We start from the raw sequence: 22982 nt of genomic DNA on the forward strand, positions 1-22982 counted from the left end.
AAATAATCATTAGCCTGAAATAATCTTAAAAATTTTAATAAAATTTAAACAACTATTTATATCTATCAATAAATTAATAGTAACACGTGTTACTCAACATTTGAAGTCATTAAATCATCTCTAGTCTGAAATATTTCAAACTGTTACAAGATGTTACCCAGAAGTAACAATCCAAACTAATTATACTCATTTTTGTAAAATTGTTTTTTACAAAACTTACATTTATTATTACAGATATAATTCACCTTTTAATAGAACTGAATGTTGTGCTTAGTAAATTTCTAGTATGACATACACACAATATTTACAATTTCTCAAAAAGCATTATTAATAAACGTCTTGTTTGGTTGACATCCATCATCTATCTACCACATCAATTCAACGTCTCATTGCTTTTGGGAAGCTAAAACTCAGGAAAAAAAAACATTTTGGCCAAAGGAGTAAAATGTTTTTTGTGCACAAGAAATGTTTAAAATTAGCTAAATTACCATTTTTAAGAACAAGCATCAACCTTCTGAAAGTTTGCTGTAGATTATAATACACATGCAAATATTAAAAGATAATTGAACTTAGATTTTTTTTTTGTCAATTGGCTTCAGCGATGAGCATTTTAATAGCGGGTTATCGATTTTAGCTTCTTCCTATGAGGTATTTTCTTCGTTTAAAACCTAAAACAATAAATATAATGTGTTGTAGTTCTTTCAAAAATATAAATGACATGTTTACATAGAATGTCTGTGAAACTCAGAAAGATTTTATGACTTTTTGCTGGAGGAAAATGCCTCTGGATTCTGATCATTATTGAAACCAGATCCATGAGTTTGTCTCTGAAAACTTTTATGGAACAAAGGACTGCAATTGGACGCATATTCTCCAATAATTTTATTCATAATTTTAATATAAACAGTTAATTGTTGAATAATTTACACACAGCAAGATTTTCTTATTTTCATATCATTGCAACATTTTCTTTGCATGTCACTACTTGGCTCTCCGTTTGAAAACGTATAGAAAAAATAAATTGTCAAGCGTTCTTTTAGTCATGGCACAATTTTTTTTGATCCTGTACAATGAGCATTTATCTCAGCGTTTAATGTGTGTGAGTGAGAGGAACTCCAACATGTTTGCTGTCTGCGGTACACAAACGCAGATCATGGCACATCTGGATCCAGTGTGAGGTGAGAAGGAGGACGGGGGGGTAAAGCGACGTCTTTGCAAGGGGGTTTTTGCAAGCTTTGGGGATTTCGACTGTACAAACACACATTTACACCCGCTGTCTGCAGTCACAACAACATCTCATCGTAACGTATACACAACATGTTCCAAAAACGAACACATCCGCAATAAAATGTACATGAATAAAGAGGTATCCTGCTGGACTACACACAGAAATCTGGGAAACCACCTATGTGCACTCTGTCCTCTTAGAGACGGAGAGGATGAAGAGAAGCAACCAGAAAACAAAACAAAAAAACCCAGAAGGTTTCTAATCTGGAGCAGACCACCAGCTCGATTTAGTGCTACAAAGAGGGTCCATGTACAGTCATTTATCTGAGATCAATTTGAATTTCCAAATTAAAATAAAACGGGTGGTTTTAGTCAGAGCCGGACACGTCCCATTTTATTTATATAGCTACATATAAATCTCGGGAAAATGTATGGAGCTGAAGTGAGGTGAGGCCCTGTTAAGAAATAAAGATTTCAATAAAAGCCTCTAGAAAAACAAGCCATGCTGAACATCCTTGCAAATGTGTGGAAGGTACATTTTACAAATGTACTTTGTAAAATTAGGAGAAAAAACAAAATATGGCACTCCACTCATTTCACTTTTGCCTAATTGAATAAACAGGGCTGTTCACAAGTTTGGGAAGTAATCAACTGTCATCTATATTTTTTTATGACTTGTAAACTTTTGACTAAATTATGATGAGAGGAATAGATCTGCTAAATAAAAATAATCTGAATGGACTTTTACCAAACTCAAACATTTTAACCTTTGCAAGAAGAAACATCTCCAGACGTTTAGAGAGTTTAACTCTTTCTCAAAAGCACACCATAGCTTTTTTTTTTTTTTTTTTTAGTTTATTCTGGATCTCGTTCCAGAATTCCTCCTCCACGAATTCGAGCAGTGGTCTTCTCCAGCTTTTCTCCAAATTTCAAGTGAAAATGTTTGATATTGACGATTAAAAAAAAAAAAAATAGGGAGACATATTGGTGAGAGAAGGCTTCTTGGTCGACATGCTGCTTCCACCGAGGTTCGGCATCAAAGAGTGGGGCCTGGGCGGCCGACATTCACAACACTAGTGTGGGATTATGAGATGCCAAAAGTTTGAGGCCACATCCTGTTTAACTCGTCCTCAGACTAGAAAGCTGCTGCTCCTCCTATTTAAATACACAAACAGATGACGACATTTTTCTGTGTGGGTGGGTCGGGTCATGAAAACAATAAAAAGAAGAAAAATCAATCATCTTAAATTTAGAAAAAGATATATACACACACATCGATAACGTTAAATTCATCATTTACAAGAGTAGGAAATCTTTACAGTCAGAAAAAGTATTGTATTTATCCTCCCCTACTTTGGCTAAAAAAATAGAACTCAACATCTCTAAAATGTAATACTTTTATATTTGCGTAAAACAAAAACAATAAACCATAATCTGCTTTGTTCTCACCCAAGAGTTTAGCGAACCTTCCCTAAAATCAAGTGCTTCTCTTTATTTCCATTTTTCTGGACAGAAAACATCGGCTGCTATTTACAGTTTGATGAGCTTATTAAAATTGTAGAGATTTCCAAATGATGCACTTTTGTTGTTTAGTGTGTGTGTGTGTGTGTGTGTGTGTGTGTGTGTGTGTGTGTGCTTTTGGGCTGGGCGTCCCAGTGGTAACAGACGGATCAGAGACAGACATTAAACCATCAGGCTGGTGCACATTTCTCATCCAATCAACAAAGCAGGCTGGAGCTCAGCAGAGTTCATCAGCTGTTTCTTCTTTGTCACAAATTACAGTATGTATTTTTTCCCCCCTCCATTTAAAGCCCAAAGAAAAAACAAATAGGATACGTAAAAAAACATGTTTTTATTTAATGCTTGGAGATGGATAATCTTGTGTGTTTGTTGGAGACAGGTCAGTCTGGGGGACAGTTTGAGTCAAGTGTGCCGAGTCTTAAGAAGGCACTGCAATGCCCCCAGTGAGCCACTAGAGGGCAGTCTGAACCACATCACATCAGAGCCACAGAGAGGAGGATTCCTGATTATCTTTAATTGACTTAGAGTAGATAAAAAGGTAGGTAGCTCTTCTTCCCCCTCCTCCTCTTTATGCTCTTGAGGCAAAGCATTGAGCCGCCTCCCTGAGAGGAAAATTTACAATCGAGATTTTAAATCTGTTAAAAGTTTTTGTTTATGGCACACAGGATTGTCCCAGTCAGCTTGTTTTCCTCTGCAATCAGGGTGAGAGGTCTTGTTTAACCAGGCCCGCATTTCTGTGTCGTGAACAGACCCACTGTATTCATGGCGATAACAGAAAATAAAAGGTAATCTTTTGATATTCACAGTTGGGGGAAAAAAAAAAAACATACACAGATGATAAAAATCAGACTTAAGACTGGAGGAGGATGAATGCGGGAAAGGTCGTTTTACAGAGCGTAAGGTCTGTGACTGAGCTTCGTTAGCTTTGGCTGCAAACAGGTGATCATCACAGAGACACTCAGGATCTGCTGTGAAATCAGCAGATGTGAGCAGAGAGACGGAGCGTGGAGGTCATCTGCTTCCTCCTGTGGCTGCGGAGCGGGAGAAGGAGCCGCTCACCAAGCTCCAAGGTTTGTGTTTAACTCAAAACAACGCAAGGCTTCCCCCCTGACACAAGACAAAGCAGTAACTAAGGGTATATAAAAGAGGGCAGGGGAGCGTTAACACCATGTGTGTGTGTGTGTGTGTGTGTGTGTGTGTGTGTGTGGAATTAGGTGATGACTCTCTGCAGTGACGCTGAGCAGGCAGTGGGGATGATTGAGGCTTTTTGAACGGTTTCCTCCTCCTGCGCTGAGGTAGACTCCGGCCAAACATAAAGACAAAGACGACGACTACTTACAAACTATTAACAGAGCTGCTCACCGCCAGCTCCTCCACCCGGAACCTCACCGACGCTCAACCAAAGCAAGAACGTGTGTTCAGTTTGAAATAAATAGTTGCTTTTTCCAAAGAGGCTGCCAAAGATCATTTAACATTTGCATATGGAGACGAGACCATGCAACAGACTAGTGCATACTGTAGTGTGATAGTGTTTGAAACCTTAAGAATAATTGGTAGAATATTCCAAATGTCTCTTGATAAGCCAGAGTTGTGCAGTTTTATATCTTTTGTTGCCCACTTATATCTCAATCACGGAGCGGTAAGGCAAGATTTTACATCCGTGGCATTACTGGTCAACATTTCAGACAGACCAATTTGTTGGTACATGTGTGCGAAACAAAAACAAAAAAGGCTTAAAAGAAAGTCCTGCTTTTCGTTGCTGCAGCAGAATCTCTGAAGAATTCCAACAGACATATAAGACATAATCATTTCATTTATTATCTGAAGGATTTCTATATTTTATGCTCGCTTTAGATTTAAACTGCCATCACTTACAGAGATGGAGGTGATAAAAAGTTCACTGGGAAATGTGGGAATACGTGTCCTCCCGGTTTCGCCGGTCTCCATAACGCTAGCTACACGCCACGTGGTTGGTTAAAAGATTCAGCCTTTCTGCAGAACCGCCACAAACGTGACTGTGTGCAATCTGTTGAACTCCTCTGGGAATCATGTGCGTTGGTCAAATCAGACTAAAATCTTTAAAAAATTACAGAACCTCCTTTTTACTCCTAAAAAGGAGGATCTGTGATGCTGTGGGCCGATTAGTGACTGTTCTTGGTGACTTCAGCAAAGATTTTAGCAAAAAGCTGGTGAACTACACCAATAATCAGTCACGACATTAAGCCTTCCAGGATGATAAACGCCCAAAAACAATTTTCAAGCTTCCAAATGAACATAAAAATGGTTCCCTGCACAAAAATCAAGCCAGTAAATGCACTACTGTTGATTTTTCTAGAACTAAATAACTGTACTCAAATTAAAGGCTGGATTTTCCCAAAACACTCCGAGTGAGAATAGGCTCACTCTGATGTCTGTGTTGCAGATTTTAAGGCTCGTCACACATGTTTTCCAGTTATACCAACAAATTTGTCCCCTTCTGCCAACTCCAGGTCTCCAGGTCGCAACGACTCAGACCCCGGTCTGTCCACACCGACCCAAACACGACTCCTCGTGTCGAAGAGGAGACCTTTCACTTTTCTTGTGATATCAGAACAACAACAGCGAGTGTTTCCTGCGTGTTACATCAGCCGTAAAAGAGGCTCTGGTTTGTTGGAGAGGAAAAAGTAAAAAAAAAAAAAAAAGGCACTGGTGAGATATGGAGGCAGCTTCTCTGCTATCTCTGACTTTGGCCACCCTTTAAAAGATGATCGCCGCTCAGCTGGCTCGGCGATCACAGTATCTGTGTCCTCGAAGAAAAGGATGAGAGGAAAATGACATTTGAGAGAATCCTCACCATCTGCTCTGAATGGAAATCTTTTTAGCTGATTTGTTGGCGCCGCTGACAGGAACGTTTTAGATTTATGGGGAGAAAAGTGACTGTTTATCTTCTTAAAAAAAAACAACAAAAAAAAAACAGGCAGCCAAAGAGGAGCACAGCAAAACAGTCCAACGTAACAGGATTTTGAGGGAACGGGGAGTTTTGACAAATATCCTGGAATGTTAGTCCTGAGCGAGAAAGCTGCTGCACGCCGTGCTCTGACTGCACGTGATGGCAGGGAGGAGAAAAGGATTAACAATCTACTCATGACCCGGTGTGCTGGACAGAGAGCAGGACTGCCGGCTGTGAATACATTTGGAACTTTCTGCATCTCTCTGCAGCCCTCGGCCAGGAAAACGTGGAAATTTCCACCAGACCTCCGGCAGGAAGCAGTGGAGGAAGCGACGGCGGTGCAGGAGCAATGAACTGTGGGAGATTCATCAATGCTCGACTTTAATGGAGAAACTCTCCCTGATTTAAATCCCAAACATCCTCCACTTCACCTGCCTTCTTACAAGCCCTAACCGAGACGAAACTTGCACCAAAACACAGAAAGTTGCGTAACTTCCATACCAAATTTTTGCAACCGAATTTCGTTTCTTTTTTTTTCTCCTCCACAAAAAAAGCCAAAGAGATCAAAAGGCAAACTGTGATACGCCCAGAGAAAACAGCAGACGAACATGTATCAGGAGCACTTTGACCCTAGAAAGGCCTCAATCCCCCATTTGTAAAGCTTTTAGGTTATTGATCTTTTCAATTTTTTCTCCAGTAGTAAAGTTGCCTCCAGAAATGGGAAATTTTCCCCCAAAGATTGTAAAAAAAAAAAAAAAATAAAATAAAACAACAAGAAATAATCAAGGGCTGGATGCCTAAGACACAGAGAACACTGACGGTAGATTAGTGTAACTTCCGGGGCTAAAAAAACAAAAATAATTACTAAAAAAAGAAAGACATTATAACGCAAGCAAAGCCTCGGATGAACACAAATATCAACTACAGTATTTACAAAACCAAAACCCCATCAATGTTATACAGTATATTATATATAAAACATTGGCTTAGAAACGCCATTATTTTATATATATACCATATATAATATATATATATATTTATATATTTCTATACCCACTATAATATATCAAAGCAGCAACTATTGGTCAGTCTGATGAACTCTTTTTGTCCAAATTCTAACTATTTAAATATCCTTCAGCCACAAAGTGAGGACACTGAAACAAAGAGGGAAATAAAACCAATAAATTAAAATTATTCACCAAACACCAGATAAATCTGTGTGCAGTTCGGAATTTTGCAGAACCAAAAAAAGAAAAGAAAATTAGACGAAAGACAACGTTCCTCCAGGAATAGGTGTTTGTTCTAAGATCAATTCATCCCACTGATTAAGTCATCATACAAAAAAAAAAGAAAAAGGAATTTACTTAGACATGATTCTTTAGTTTATAGGCCACATATTTTAAAAAAGGCCACCATCAGAGTAAAAAGATTTCATTTGGAGAGACGAAAAAAGTTAAAAGCACAGAAGTGTGGAAAATGCAGTTCGGCAGGAGGGTGGTGGGGAAGGTCGAGCAGCCTTCTTGGTTGTCTAAGGTTTGTTGTGTTCACAGTTTTGATTTTAAATTTTTTTTGTTTTATTGTTTCCGTCACAAGGAGTCCTGGAAACGTGCTGTTAATCTATTACCGCAAACCAGGGTAATTTGAAGTCTGATGTGTCGTGGAGCAAGTTAAAAAGAGGCATTTTGCATCCCTTGCTTGCCTTGGTTTGGCAGCCGTGAGGAAGAAAATTCAAAGTCCTGAGATCCGTGTCTTTTTTTTTTTTCTTTGTTGTTGTTTTTTTTTTAAAGAGTTTCTCTAAGAATACGAAAATCGTTAGAAAATGGTTGCAGGGTACAGAAAGATAGGGGGGTTTGGGGACAAGGGAAGTGTTACTAGTCATTTCCGGGGCAGGAGGTGTTAGGAAGGACTCGATCTGGGCAACGACAGGATTCTCCCGTTTTTCTTGCCACCGTTCATGTGTGTGTAGGGGACGTGCTCCTCGTAGTTCCCCCTGAGGGCCACCGAGGGCCCGCTGTCTCTGCTTAAGCTCTCCTCCCTCTGGGAATAAGACGACGGGTCCAGGGGGATGCTCTCCATGTTGTCCAGGTCCAGGTCGAAGTCCTCCGTCTCCGGGACTTTGTTCTCCTCGCTGTAGAAGAAGGAGACCTCCTGGAAGGTCGGGTGAAGGTCGTCCCGCAGCATCTCGATGATCTCCAGGAACGTCGGCCGCATCTTGGGGTTGTACTGCCAGCACATCTGCATCAGGCTGTGCCTGGTTGTGAGACACGAAACCAGATTAACAAAAGAAAAAAAAATCACACCTAAAAAAAAAGATAAAATAAAAGTTTTACAAAATTATTCATAAACGTTGAAGTTTTGTCCAATTTGGGATAAGTAAGACACAAAGACATACGCAACTAGTTTGATGCGAAAGCTTTATAAGTCATAGTAAAGAAATTAAAATCAGAATTACTTTTCCACTTCTTACAGTGGAAAAGAGAATTATTGCTAAGACTGTTTACTTTTACTGGGAAGGAAAAGGAAGTGAATAAAAACAATCTCCATTTACATCCTCTCAGGGCAGTTGTCGGGTCGGTCCAGGGACCCTCCGTCCATCACAAACTTCAGGACCTGCTCATTGGACAAGCCCTGGTAAGGCTGCTCTGCTAGCGTGCTGATTTCCCACAGCACGACCCCAAACGACCTGCAAACAAGCCACGCAAACATGACTAAACGTTTGTTTTCAGGACGGCGTCGGTGCGGGGTCCGGGGCGGGACGTACCAGCAGTCAGAGTGGGCAGTGAACACGCCGTCTTTCAGAGACTCTGGAGCCATCCACCTGACAGGAAGCAGGCCCTTTCCTCCTTTGCGATAGTAGTCTGTCTCATAAATGTCCCGCGTCATTCCGAAGTCTGTGTGGGAGCAAATAACGAGTCAGGCAAATCCTCTCCCGCTCACTGGGCTTACAGTGGGAAAGTCACGGAAAATAAAACGAGAACGGACCTCCGATCTTGACGGTGAAGTCCTCTGCCACCATGCAGTTCCTGGCCGCCAGGTCTCTGTGCACAAACTTCTTGGCGTTGAGGTAGGCCATGCCATCTGCAATCTCTGCTGCCATCTGGAGCATGTCTTTCAGAGTGGGTGGCGGGGAGCCCGATGGATTGTTCTAGAAAGAAAAACACACATAAAACAACAAACGTCTTCATGTTTTATCCAGAATTATTTCCTTCTCTCAGTCTGTCAGTAATCCCAGCAGGCTGAGAGAACATTTTCTCTTTACTGATAATAAAAATGGTGATGTGGAGGTGGGAGGATGAACAAACCTCAGAGTCTGGCCTCAGACTCCGCAGGTAGCTCTTCAGGTCACCATGAGTCATCAGCTCCATCACCACCAGCGTGGGCTGACCTTTGGACACGACTCCAAGCAGACGAACCTAAAAACACATGAAAAATATTAAAAACAAGCATACAAATAACTACAGTCATTTATTATTTGGACTTATTTTTATTAGGGGTGGTTTCAACAGAAATGTCAATAAAGGTGAACTATTAGACATCCTTGAACACATTAGTTTAGGTGTTTGGGCGATACTGAACATGTATACAGAACATTTTTCGAGCAAAATCATTTTTAGATGATGAGCTTGAATGAGCCATTTTAGGTCTCTTGTCTCTATATACAAATAAGCTGCTGCTGGCCCACAACTCAATGTCTACATTCACACATGAAAATGGCTGCAAACAGACGCACGTTATACAACCATACATCTTTGAAAAGCAGAAGTCGAGCCTCCTGCACAACCAACAAGAATGCAGCAAGTGGTTTCTGGGTGGGAAGTTAGCAATACTTGTCTTTTCCAGCGGCCATTGTACACCACACACAGGGGTAAAACCAGCTGACCAAACGTGCTGGAGCTCTGCTAGGGTTGCTAAGTGACAGGTAGTGCCGATTTAGGAAACGGCTCATTTTACAGATACTACAAGTGTGAAATTTGCATTTAAATGTTTAAAATTAACCAGATATTATCTAACACATCCAATTGTATAAATATTGTTACGTTCAATATCTAAAGAGTCCAAACACAAAACTTATGAAAATAGACAGAGAACTAACTTGAATCTCATTCAATGCCTACAAGTACATTGAATATAAATATTTTCCCAGATCTGCGTGAGTCTTTACTATGCAGACAAGTTGCAACATTTACCAACTATTGCTCAATGTGGACTATCTCTGCTTCTCCACAGGTAAATAATAAAACTCCTCCTCTACATCCCAACACGGTTTTGCTTTTAGCCGACAGTGCGGCGGCTTAATTGGCGCTCCACAGGTTGTGTAATGAAATAGTAATAGCGGGCACCATCGCTCACGGAGTGTGAACATTTGCTTTGGAGTCTCGCTGTGTGTCAATATGGCAGCTTAGGCACAACAAGCGAGTCATGACTCTATGAGTCACATGTGCTCATGCTGCTTTCAGCAACATGACAAAAAGCTGAGAGTCAGCAAGCTGCCTCAGCATGCCGGACGGATGCTGATGGCTTTCGGCCGTACCACGTGGTGACAGCTGAAGGCCTTCATGACCGAAGCTTCGTTCAGGAACTCGATCCTCTCCCTCAGGCTGGCCGATTCGTTGACGGTTTTGACGGCGACACGCGTCTCCGGTTCTCCTTTGACGATGTCCTGAGCGTTTCCCTCGTACACCATGCCGAAGGAGCCCTGACCCAGCTCCCGGAGCAGCAAGATCTTCTCCCGAGGCACCTCCCACTCGTCGGGAACATACACTAAACAAAAAACAAGACAGATGGCTGCAGGAACCCTTCACTTCTTTACGGTGGCAACATACTTAGGAAAAAAGAAAAAGCAAAACAGGGTACAGGTTGGACTTACAGTCATTGGCATTGAAATATTCAGGATTTGGTGAGGTGATGAGATCTCCTAATGGTCCCTCTGTTTGCCTGTAACACAAGCACAGAAAGCATGAGAGACGCTGCTAGTAGAGCTGCAGCTAATTATTATTTAAGTAATTGATTACTCTGACAATTAATTGATTCAGTTGATGAAACAAAATTGGCACATACTGCAGATTATTCAATTAATCAATCAGTCTTTCTGATATAACACATATTAAAAGATGCAGATAAGCAAATAATTAAATTCCTCCTAAATGACAACAGGAACATTTTCATCATTTGTTGCAAAGGATACAGTTAAAAAACAATTGTACCATCAACATGTAAAAAGTTCAGTTCCTTCTGCTTTATTTAATATCAGTAGGGGTGCAGGGCTTTAAAAACCTCTCAGGCCTTCACAGCACACCATCAAAAATAAAAGTAAACATCACACTTGGAAAAACATGCATGACTTTTCTTCCACTTAACAATTTCGGCTACTTTGTGTAGGTCTACCAGCAAAAATTCTAATAAAATACGTTGAGGTTTGTGGCTGTATTGTTAGAGATGATGGAATACAAAGTTTAATAATTTTTTTACCTTTTCTTGAAGACATAAAAGGCGATGGCTCCCACACACATCAGCAAGATGGAGGAGACAATCGGAGCGCAAACAATCAAAATTATGCCTGTATCAGCTGCAGGAAGACAGAAGACGGTGAGTAAGAAAACGTATCACTCTGAACGTCAACCTAGCAAACGCTGAATCGCATTATGAAGAAAAGGGAACTATAAATAGCTCGTGAAGCTAGACGTCATCTTGTCTTACGGCTGGGCATGAAGAAGTATGTGGTTTCTGTGAAAGATCCGTTTCCAGCCAAGGACGTAGCCCGGACGACCACGCTGTAGTTCCCGGGCTGTAGCAGGGTGAGCTTTGTGCCACCGAACTTCTCGTAGCTGTGCCGCGACACACAGATTGAGTGGGGCTGGAGAAAAGAGGGAAAAGGTACGAGCTTGTTTCACAAATAATGAGAGGTAAGGTAATTGGACAGAAACGTTGGATAAAAATTACAAATTTCAAACTCTGATGTTGTAATTTTTTTTTTTTTTGTAAAAGACTCAAACAAAAAATTTGGTCTGATTCTGTGTTCAGGAAGATTTTTTAAGAAAGAAAATAAATCTATGTTTAAATACAGAAGGGAATGCAGACGCATAAAGCTGCCTTTCAACCAAAATGACCCAAAACTCAGGAAACATATTTATTAAGAATTTCAGGAAAGACAAAAGAGGCTTCTTGCATTATTTTATTATTACAGATATTAATGGTGCATTATGCATTAATTTATGATATTCATCTTTAAAAGCATTGATAAGAGACTAAATTAATTTATTGTGCCCCTGCACTCAAACCTTCCAAGTATTCATGCTACAAAATGAATGAATTAGCTTACAAAAAATAAAGGCTAACCATAATCACTGCTTGTTTCATTTTAAAAAATAATAATGACTGCACAAACAATAAAACATCTTAAAATCTTTGTTTTGCTTTAAGCAACCACAAAGGAACAACCTGGTTAATTAATGAGCGCTTAGAAAACATGCTCTGAAAAGTATTTTTAATAAATTATAAATTAGCATGTTTGGGCTGCGCGTGTGTGACTCGACTGTTTCCTCTGCAGTGCAGATGTAGTTTTGAGATGCTGCATCTGAAACCGTCCTTCCTGCTTCTGTCACTTTGGCAACAGAGCTGTTGCTAATGCTGGCTTTTAATCACACATTTGCAGCAAGGAAACAGCCAGAGCCAAACGCGCACACCGTCACAGATGTGCACCTATCCATCAAAACCAGAATCCAGTTTTGATATGAAGTGCACACAAAAGTCACTTTCTTTTTTCTTTCCATTGACAAAAGGATGGATGGGTAGCTAGAATGGGATAAAGCCTAGTGATAGAAATATTTCTCAGTGTTTATTTGGTGTGTTTGCAAATTTTTATCTGCCGCCGAGGTTTACCTCTGTGTCTCCAACCTTGCGGTAGAAAACCTCGTAAAGGATGATGAGGCCATTAGGCGATGGAGGCTTGTTCCATTTCACAAGCACATGGGGAGGTTCTTCATTCACAATCTCATGGGTCACCGGTCCAGGGATGTCGTCTGCTTTTACTGGACATTAGGAGCAGCATCTCAGTGGAGATAATTTCATCTCAAACATCAATATCTTCTATGGTGTTAGTTTTAGGTTTGACAAACAGATCTTGCTATGTGAAAGGGTTCTTACGCTCTGGCATGGTCCGGGCGCTGACGTAGGTGGCCATGCTGCAGCGGCTGGAGTCAGTGAGATGGTTGCAGGCTATGATCTCTATCTTATAGCTGGTGAAGTGCTGCAGGTTGGATATGACTGTTGACTCCCTTCCAAACACATTTTCCACCACCTGAGCAGAAATAAGGAGAGAGAATGTGCCATTAGATACCGTAAAAATAATAAAGCGGGTTTCACACTGCGTCATCAACCATCCGAAAACAAACAAAAACACTGAATGAGAACTTTACCCGTGGAACAGAACAATTTTTTTGAGATCTTGGATACCTTATCATCCTTCTCTTCTTCCTTGTTTGAGGCAGTGGTGTTCAGCAGATTGGACATTGTGGAATAAAAGTGTGTGGACCCAATGGGCTCAAGATTCTCCACAGAGCGTCGTGGGCGACTTTGTCTGGGAAAACAGGGCAAGGAGACGTTACAAAAAGCTAACAATCTTGACCTCGAGCGAGTTTTTCACAGGAATTGGTCTGACGTCATGACTTTAAAAGGATAAACTCCCTCTGGACCCGTTCATGGCACCAGCAGCCATTTGCAGCATGAGACGCCACTGAGAGAAGCTTCCTTTACCTACAGCGCCTCTAATTATCAGGCAAAATCCACACATGTTGGCAACTCTTGCAAAAATGAGTAAACGGACTGAAAACATCTCTAGTGGGAAAGAAAATTAAATTGAGATTTTTAATCAAAATAAGTCGTGTTACACTTATTGGCAGACCTGCTGTTAAATCAGTCTCTAGTCAACAGAGAAACACTTTCCACAATAACACGACGGAGGAGCAGAGAGAGGGAAAATTATGTCCTACAGTATAATTTTTAAGATGCTCAAATATTTCTTTCCACCAACATGTTCAGATACTAATAAATTTTCAACATATCAACATTTTCCTTATTACGTTTCCTTCTGACATTTTTAAAAAGGAGCAGATTGAAGTAAAAACTTCATTCATATTCCATTACACGGAAGAACTGAACAACTACTTTGCTGTTTTTTTTTGTCTCCTGAAAAGTTTCTAGGGTTATTCAATTTCTTAAAATACAATTTTTGTCACAGAATAAATCTTAAAAGTTAGATTTCTTTCCCAGTGTGAGACAACATTTGGTTTAAGCCATTTTTACCAAAGCAACCAATAAATCTTGTGGAGGACATTATTTTTTGTCAAAGCACAGAAATAAACTTTTCCAAACTTAAAAAAATGGCAGAATTCATATGTTTAATCACAGCAGCGGTCGACCTGTTGATGCTTAACTCCTGCCGAGTTGATTCTCAGTCAGGTGGAAGAAAAACACCCATGTCTCCCACTGGTTGATGGACTTAGGGAGCACGAGGATTGTTGTTTGTACCAAGAGCTCAACCCTTCAACAGCCATGAGTGTGCGAAGCAGAGTGTTTGTGTGTTTCCAAATGGCAGTTCGCATGATTGCATCCCTGACTGGCATAAATGAAAATGGGCACAGTAATCACTCCCTTGGGGAACTGTGTGAATTGTGTGTGTGTTTCAGGGGGAGGAAGGGTCAGATACTCAGCACCTCCCACCTTAAGCCCCCCAAAAATTGTTGCTTTGCACAAAAACAAGCGTCTAAGAAAACCCACAGACAGAAAGATGTGAGCTGCTCCGAAATGAATGTCACGGTTTCTGGGATTAAAAGAAAACGTTTGCTTCACAAACAATTGTGAAGCAGCTGATTACTGTGAAAATGGGAAATGGTGGCTTAAATTGTTCTGTGTTTTTTCGACATGACTCCTCTACTAAGCTTACTTTACAGTAAGTTATCAAAGGGGATTAAAAAAAAATAATTATTGTATTTATTTTTGCTCTTGTTTTTTAATCACTGTTTTCTTGTTTGCATTTTTTTAATTGCTAGTTTTTTGTTGCTCAGGGTTCAAATTCAAGCTTGAAATTTCAGGAATTTAGGTGTTTTCCAGGTTGGGATAAATACAGAAAAAGAGGAGAAACTGGAAAAATATTTGTATTTCCATTCTTTATTCCAGATTTTCATCCTTCAGAAAGTCTTTTTCTTTTTTCTTTATTTACTCTCTTGTTTTTGTTATTTTCCCTGTCGTGCCTTTTTCTTCCTCTTTCTCCTTCTTTCCTTCCTTCTTTGTTGCTTTCCTTCTCTTTTTTCATCACTTTCTGCCTCCGGACTGTCTCTTGTTGAATATTTCTTCACTTTATCCTTTCTACTGTCATTCGTTCTTTCCTTGTGCCCTTCCTGTCTCTCTGTGACTTTCAGAATTTTACAGTGAAATTTTTAAAATTGATCAGGCATTTTAGGGTTTATATATCACAAAATGGGGGAAATCATCTGGAAATGTGACTTTGGAAAAGACTTAGCATGACGCAAGTTGTGAATTAATGCTACATAAATAAACTGAACTGACTGAGACAACTCACTTGCTCTCAAAAACTACATTATGGAGATAATCCTCAAAGGTCTTGCGGTACGCTATCTCCTTCTGCTGCTTCTCGATCTCCATTTTCGTCTTTGGGCAAGTGCAGCACCCGCCCCCCGAGTTGGGCTCTTCTGTCCGGTTCCACTTCTGCTCGTCTTCGCTGTTGGGGTGGGTGGGGGTGCGGGATGGCAGCTTCATTCCTGGGGAGGACAGAGTGGTGTGAGGTGAAGCCAGGAGAAAGGGGGACAGCCGATGGTTACAGTTTTTACTTACCTTGCAGGCAGTAATCAAACTTATAAAGGTCACTGCCCTCCTCCTGCTTGTGACAGATGACCCGGTAGTGGGTGATGTTGCCGTTGGGACTGGTGGGAGGCTTCCACTTCAAGATGATCTGAGATGAGGAATTTGAGGATGAGATGGGATCCAGAGGTCCAGAGGGCTCTGAAGGAGGCAAAAGACGACATTTAGTCAAAACTGTAAAATAAGACACAGTGCAACCTTGAACTAGAACTGTTTGATAGACTTGCATGGATGCAAACACACAGTTCCAGTAAAAACAGGAATGACAACAAAGTTATGCAGCTACCAAAGACACATTGATATCTTTAAGGATACCAATATTCTCTCTATTTAATTCGAATATTCTCATATGACACACATTAAACAGTGAGAGGTTTTACTGTTATTGATTTAACAGAAGGGAAGGAAGAAATAAGAATGCAATTAAGTAACACTGCATGCAGTTCCATGTTTAAACTCACAAAATATGTTGTGAATTATTTTCAGGAGAGGAAACTATGCAGTCAGGAGCAAAATCATAATCATGGTTTTATTACAATTTCCTTTAGAATTTCAATTTAATAAGAACACTCAAAGTTGATTTGTTCGCAGACAACTAATGAACATTCACAACTCTGAAGCAAAGTGTGGTCATGGTACGGTCAGCTGTTTTATGAAGCAAAACAGAGTAAAAGAAGATAAAAGATAGACGATACAGCAGAACAGCTGTTTGATTCCATGTTTTACTGAATAAAAACTCAGAAAGGTTTCAGTTGTTGGATAAAAAAACCTAAATTTACTGGTTTTAGGTTAATAATTATCAGTTTTATGAATACTTCTGTAGAAAAAAAGAAAAATTTTAAATTATTTTATTCACAAGGAAAGAAACTCTCTTTTTTGTCTAATTAAAAACTCCACAGACTGAAAACTATCTTTTAAGGTTCTAACAATTATTTATTTCTATCAGACTCTGCACATCACTACAAATTGTTTGGTAATTTGTAGCAATCTGTCTTCTGCTGAGGATCTTTACAGATACCAATGTTCTCTCTGTTTTGATATGCCTCGTTGGTAATTTTGTTTTTTTAATTATGCTTGAACAGAAATGGTTGCTATTCTGTTTCATAATAAGCAGTTTTCTTTAAAAGCTGTATCATTTGATGTCTAGTTTACAGCGGCACGTAGCGCTCAGATAATTATTGATGTTGCTTTAAAGTAAGTTAAGCTAAGCGGTTCCGTCAATGATGAGATCTGGACCCAGTTGATAAAACAAATGTATTTATATGTCGTCTAAGCAGTTTAAAAATCTAAAATTAACATCAGTGTCAGTTCTACTTACTTGAGGCGTTCGTGCGAACATAGATGATCTCACTCTTGGCTCCATGGACCTGATGCTCATCAGACGCAGACAGCTGGGTTCTCACCATGATGGCGTACTGGGTCCAGGGTTTCAACGACCGGATGAGGTAGCCTGGATCTTCCTGGTTGGCGCGGGGCGGTGGGTCAACGTCAGCAATCACCCAGCTGTTTGAACCACACGCATCTTGTCCGTCAAACTCCGTCACATTCTTGTACGGGCTGCGTTTGACATAAAAAAAAAAAGTCAGTCAGAAAATTCAGGGGAAAAAACAGAAAAAAATGCACAATGACTGTAACATCATAAATATGACAATGCTGTAATGGAAATAAAAAAAAACAAAACATGTAATTTGGGATATAAAAACTTCCCACTTACGCCTCTTTGTAGAGAACCATAAAGCCCAGCAGGTCTCTGTAGTCCGACGGCCAAAACGAATTCCACTTCAGGATGATCATGTTGAACCTGACCTTGACAGAAGTGAAGTTCAGCAGCTGCATCTCACCTACACAACAAAAGAGTCGGAGGTCAGCATATCTGTAAGAACAGCTTGAAATACACATCACAGAAAACCTTTAATCTCCAACCCAAAGATAATTAAAGTTTGAGAAAATAAAGTTTTATCCAAAACTTCAACAAAGGTGTTAATTCTTCAAAAACATTTTATGACATTAAATTTACAAACTTGATACATTATTGAGATGTTATCAACCTACACAAAGTGGTGTATATTTAAGTGGGTGGAAAAGGATGAATGGTTTTCAATATTTTTCTTATATGTTATCCAAAAATGTTTAGTGAGTCAGACATGAGGTCTCTTACAGGATGCTTGGTCTCCGTTGGTGCGAGCTGCGATGTCGTTCTTCTGGTTGCGCTCCTTGGTTCCCGTTATCTCCTCTAGCTTTCTGATTTCCGACATGCAAAGCTTAGAGTTGAAGTGGAAGAACGTGCGACCTCGTTCGATCGTCAAGTTATGCTTGGACCAATCCCACAGCTGGCGGAGGTTCTGGTTGTCGAGCGCGTAGAAGGCGTAGCTACTAATGGAGGAACGCAGAAATAAGCAGTTAACAGATGCATCCTAGCACGAAATAAATATGAGATGAGAGGTGGAAGAAGGAGCGCTTACTCTGCTTCAAGTTGCTCTCCCTTAATAGTATGTAGCTTTCGCAGGAAGGAGAGGGAGACCAATGCGTAGGCTCTGCGAATACTAAGGTAACCTTTGATGACCTCGATCTGACCAAGGCTTGCCTCCAGCTCGGCCGCTATGTTCGCTGTAAGCAGGAAGACAGTGGAGTTTTCAGCCAGGCAGAGACTATTATGCAAAATATAGAATGACAGAACATGCAGCTGTTACAGCGGTGGGTAAACTACTTACTTCCTCCTCGGATCTTGATGACCATGTTGCCCTCAATGACGGTGCATCCTCTTAACGCCTGGGCCGAAGTTACAGAGTCAATCGTTTTATTTCCCTGGCATGCTTTAGGACAGGGGCCCGCACAAGGTTCACAGGTTAGCCTAAACAAACACAAAAACTGAGATTAAACCAAACCGGGACAGTACATAATTTTCAAATCTATTGTTTCTTTGTCATATTCTTGTTTGTTTGTTTTTTTTTTTAATGAATAATCATAGTTCAGCAATGAAGGGTGGCTTGGTAAAAGAATTCTCAATTTTGTTGTGCCTTCAGATATGATGACAATAAATTTAATTCTACTCTATTCTACTTTATTCTAACATATCAGATTTTCAGTAAGGGTTATCAGAGTAAGACTGTGCTCAATATCAATCCACAGCACACTAATTGTTAAATGTAAAAAAACATGCATCAGTTTTCTTTTACTTCACAATCATTGTGTACTTTGTCTTACTGTGCCATATAAAACCAAGGAAAATACATCAAATCTGAGGTTGGAATATGTCAAAAGTTGAATCTAGGTGGTGATTGCAAATCAAATTAATTTGGAGCTCAAATGACAACCAGCTTCTGTCTGCTGGTTGCAAAAATCTGCTCACAATTCAGAAGAGCATGTTACTCTCCAGTAATCAGATAACTCCCATAATGAGCCCGTAAACGCAGATTATACCCGCTCTCATTCATTTCTGCACCTCCTTGATGTTTATTTGGACTGAGGCGACCGATGTGAATGATCAAAGAGAGCGTAATCACTGACAAACCCAAACAAACACCGCCGCAGCTCCCAAAGGGGCTCTCGCCTGTTGCTTTGTCTCTCTGTTCGCTCGGTGACGTCCTCTGCCTGCACGTGTGCACTTCTGCACGAAATCACAAACGCAGGCAGGATTTCACAGCACGAAGAGGCCTTGATAGCGCCTTTTAGGAAATTCATTGACAAACAAGCTTCGAAAATCCCTCGAGAGATTTCTAAAGAGCTTAATCTGTCTTTTTGTTCCTTTTACAGACTACAGCTTTCAAGCCCGAAGCGCTTCGCTTGAAAATTACTTGAAAATGTGTGGAGAAAGGCTGCATTTATAATTCAGAAAGATAATGATTAATCCTTTGACAGATAGATAAAAATGCTTACAATACAACTGTAAGGAATCCTAAAAATCAAACTCATATCTTTTGTTCCAGTTACAGATGTAACACTGACAACATCTATATAATTAAACATGGATTTTCATGGCAACAACAGCGTCAATAATATGACAAGATTGTAACTGATCAGTTGGCATCAATAAACCCTACTGGTCCATCCAACTTGCAAAATAATTCAATCCAGGTTTGACTTCTTTTATTTTTCAAGTGGTCTTAATGTCAGTATTGTTAAAGAATAAAGTGTGTATGTCTATATAAAAGTGTTGTATATTAACTGCAAAGAAAAATGCCTCATGTGATGCCGCTGGAGGAATTTTGCTTTGGGATGCCGTCTTAGTTTTTTTACACCAAAACAGCATTTCAAAAGAAAAAAAAGATAGCATGTTGGTCTATAGTTGACAAACCACATTAAAAGTTCTTGTATAAAATTCTGGCTGGTAGCTTTAACACGTTTAGATCAGGCAGAAGGTGATGCAGTCACCTTTTTTAAAGTCCCTGTACATGGGGATATCAGCTTACAAAGGATGCTATTGTTTGTTGAGGGAAACATATAATCTATGCACGAATTGCCATTTGAAATCTCTTCATGCTTTAAATTCTGCTTTATGTAACTCCTATCATCATCCCCTCTCAAGGGCCGTGCCCTGACTCTCTCCCTCTTCCTGCTGCGCTGTCCTCACAATTTAGTACAAAGACATGGAAACCTGTCAGGATTCTTGTTCTGTCCTGTCCATGCTGTGTTTTAACACTCATTCAGCTCACCTGCCACGCCTGATTGCTTACCTGTTCCACCTGGGCCCCGCCCTACTTAAAGACCTCTCAGCCTCTGCCTCCTTGCCAGATTATCTGTTGATAATCTGGCTTCTGGCCTTCAGTTAGTGATGGGTAAATGAGGCATCATGAAACGTTTCGACTCAAAGCAAAACTGTGTCGATGCTGTGTCGCTGAATACTGACACCTGCTGGACATTAAAAATCCCTACAGGCAATGTAGTTGACAGACTGATTTGATGACCTCGTCTATACAATGAGATTTAAGTCATTGTATTTTATTGTATATTATATTATGTCATATCTTCAGTTAAATTCTAAATATATTTGATACACTCAATAAATAATGTGAACATGTATCAAGTGGTGAAGTATTCTCTCTCTGTCCTCTGTCTGATTGTTGTCAAAGTCCCTGGATGTTGCCTCCTTGTGGAGATCTTCACTTCTTGCACAAAAGCCTGTGCAACCTGGTTACCTGCACCTCCCTGTTGTCAAACCCTTAGTTTCTCTGCTCCACCCGTCCGCTGCTCTACAGTGCTGTGTCTGACGACCTCATCCTGACCAGCAACCAGAATCTGAAAATTTAATTAAACTTGTTTTTTCCTTTGTGTACTCCTGTGTGTGGTTGAATTTATGGGTCCCCACTGAGTGTCCTTACAGCAACCTCCCAGTTTCAGTCCAGAGATGTTTGTTTACTTTTTATCAAATGCTTGAGAAGTCCTACCAGCATTTTCCTCGCCTTATGATTTTTGAGCGAGTGAAAATACGGTAACAAGCTCTCCAAAACAATAAATAATAAGAAAAATTCAAGGAGTTGTCTTTCTCCGTCTCCCACACATGGAGAAAAAAGACATGTACTCTGTCTCTCCAGCGTAACGCAGAAAAGGGAGAATGTTTTGGGCTGTTGTACCAAAAACACAGACACACAGGCAGACAGGCCGGGGCTCCGAGGGCAGCTCTTAAAGGGACAGTGTTTATCTGAACCCTGTGACTCGGACTCTGGGGTTCTGTTGGAACCATCTAGAGCAGAGGCCTGCAGCTGACGCTCAGGTTTTGGTTTCAGCCCAACCCTGACAGAACCACACCAAATGTGGGATGGCGTGCTCGCTGTCACGTTGTCCAAAAAAAGATGAGCAAACTCCTTTTCCATAGCAGATGCTTTCTGAGAGCAGCAGATGTGGCTAAATACAGTTTGGAAGAGAATCACCAGTTGAAATAAATTTAACATCATAAAACAGATTGGAGCAAATTTCCAAATGTGTACAGAATGACATAATAAAGCTTAATTAATGTCTTTTGATGTGTGATATCTTGAGGAATGTTACAGATATGTGAAATGAAGGCATTAAGACTGGCAGCTGGACTGAAATATCCAGCAATGAACATTTTTAATGTCCAAATTGTATAGTTTTCCAGATTGAAGTTGGCAGAGTTCTCAGTTCACTTTTGATTTATTTCCATGAATTAAAAAGCTCACAATGAAAGAAGGATTCATCCATGCATACACAAAACATGGATGGATGGATGGATGGATGGATGGATGGATGGATGGATGGATGGATGGATGGATGGATGGATTGGATGGATGGATGGATGGATGGATGGATGGATGGATGGATGGATGGATGGATGGATGGATGGATGGATGGATGGATGGATGGATGGATGGATGGATGGACGGACGGACGGACGGGTGGAGCAGAGGTGGATAGAGAACCCAAAACTTGTACTCAAGTAAGAATAGAACTACTTTGATACATTTTTACTCAAGTGAAATTAAAAAGTAGTGTGTGAAATTTCTCAGAAAAGTATTTAGTAAAAAGGCAACTAAATGTTTATGTTTTCATTAACTGAACAAAACATTTAAAAGTCCCTTCATCAGTTGGAAAAAAATTAACAGTACATTATGTTGAAATGTTGTTTTTTTAAAGATCAAACTGAAAACAATTAATATAAATGGCATACCGTACTTTCCGGACTATAAGTGTTGCGGAGTATAAGTCGCACCAGCCATAAAATGCATAATAAAAAAGAAATATACATATATAAGTCGCATTTTCGGCGGAAATTTATTTGATAAAATCCAACACTAAGCACATACATGTGACTTATAGTCCTGAAAATACAGTAATTATAAAAAAACAAAATCAGATGAAAGAAAGATTTTTCCCAATCAGTTTTCAATATAAAACTTCACTTTAATGTTTGGTTAAAACAAGCTTGTTCTTGTGAAGTCACTCACATGAAGTATCCAGAAATTTTACTCAAGTAAAAGTAGCGATACTTCCAACTAACCTTACCCAAGTAAAAATAATAATAATACTTGTAAAAGTATATTTTTCAGTCCTTGTTACTACCCAACTCTGTGGTGGACGACACAAAAGAAACCTATAGACAGATGGAAACTGATCATTTGTGAAACATCCAGTCAACTCTCACTGGATCATTACAGCAGTTATGGTTAAAGCTGCCATAGTCTTTCATGAACACAATGCACGGTAAGTAAATAAAATGTCCCGTATCCATTGTGACTGCGTTTGTAACTTGTGAGAAGCTACGCATCTGTAATGACGTTAGTTCTTGCTTTAACCAAAACACACATCGGCCGCTGTGCTGCAAAACGGTACTGATGGAAAAACCTTGTTTATCACATGATATCTACGGGCGCACATGGAAACGCAAACTCTGCTGTGGAAAACTTTCAGACACTTCATGGGATCAGTTTCCGATCCAACCACCAGCGCTAAAAGGTGAAACTTAAGGTTCCAA

General features: G+C 40.0%; 1 protein-coding gene across 1 annotated transcript in view; it reads right to left on the bottom strand.

The window, feature by feature from the left end:
- Positions 1-865: 865 nt before the first annotated feature.
- Positions 866-22982, bottom strand: part of insrb (insulin receptor b) — an 85695-nt gene continuing 63578 nt past the window's right edge. Inside the window, exons 5-23 of the mRNA XM_055044368.1 lie at positions 18265-18404; positions 18016-18160; positions 17712-17926; positions 17268-17394; positions 16872-17110; positions 15527-15694; positions 15255-15453; positions 13130-13253; positions 12821-12974; positions 12557-12705; positions 11375-11531; positions 11147-11243; positions 10545-10612; positions 10209-10438; positions 8980-9090; positions 8660-8822; positions 8439-8568; positions 8226-8360; positions 866-7928 (exon numbers count right to left, since the gene is read on the bottom strand). Coding sequence (XP_054900343.1) covers positions 7574-7928; positions 8226-8360; positions 8439-8568; positions 8660-8822; positions 8980-9090; positions 10209-10438; positions 10545-10612; positions 11147-11243; positions 11375-11531; positions 12557-12705; positions 12821-12974; positions 13130-13253; positions 15255-15453; positions 15527-15694; positions 16872-17110; positions 17268-17394; positions 17712-17926; positions 18016-18160; positions 18265-18404 — 3106 coding nt within the window. The 3' untranslated portion in view covers positions 866-7573. The remainder of the gene's footprint in view (positions 7929-8225; positions 8361-8438; positions 8569-8659; positions 8823-8979; positions 9091-10208; positions 10439-10544; positions 10613-11146; positions 11244-11374; positions 11532-12556; positions 12706-12820; positions 12975-13129; positions 13254-15254; positions 15454-15526; positions 15695-16871; positions 17111-17267; positions 17395-17711; positions 17927-18015; positions 18161-18264; positions 18405-22982) is intronic.

Source organism: Poeciliopsis prolifica, unplaced genomic scaffold (assembly GCF_027474105.1).
Source record: "Poeciliopsis prolifica strain line A6 unplaced genomic scaffold, Auburn_PproV2 SCAFFOLD002, whole genome shotgun sequence".
Taxonomy (NCBI): domain Eukaryota; kingdom Metazoa; phylum Chordata; class Actinopteri; order Cyprinodontiformes; family Poeciliidae; genus Poeciliopsis; species Poeciliopsis prolifica.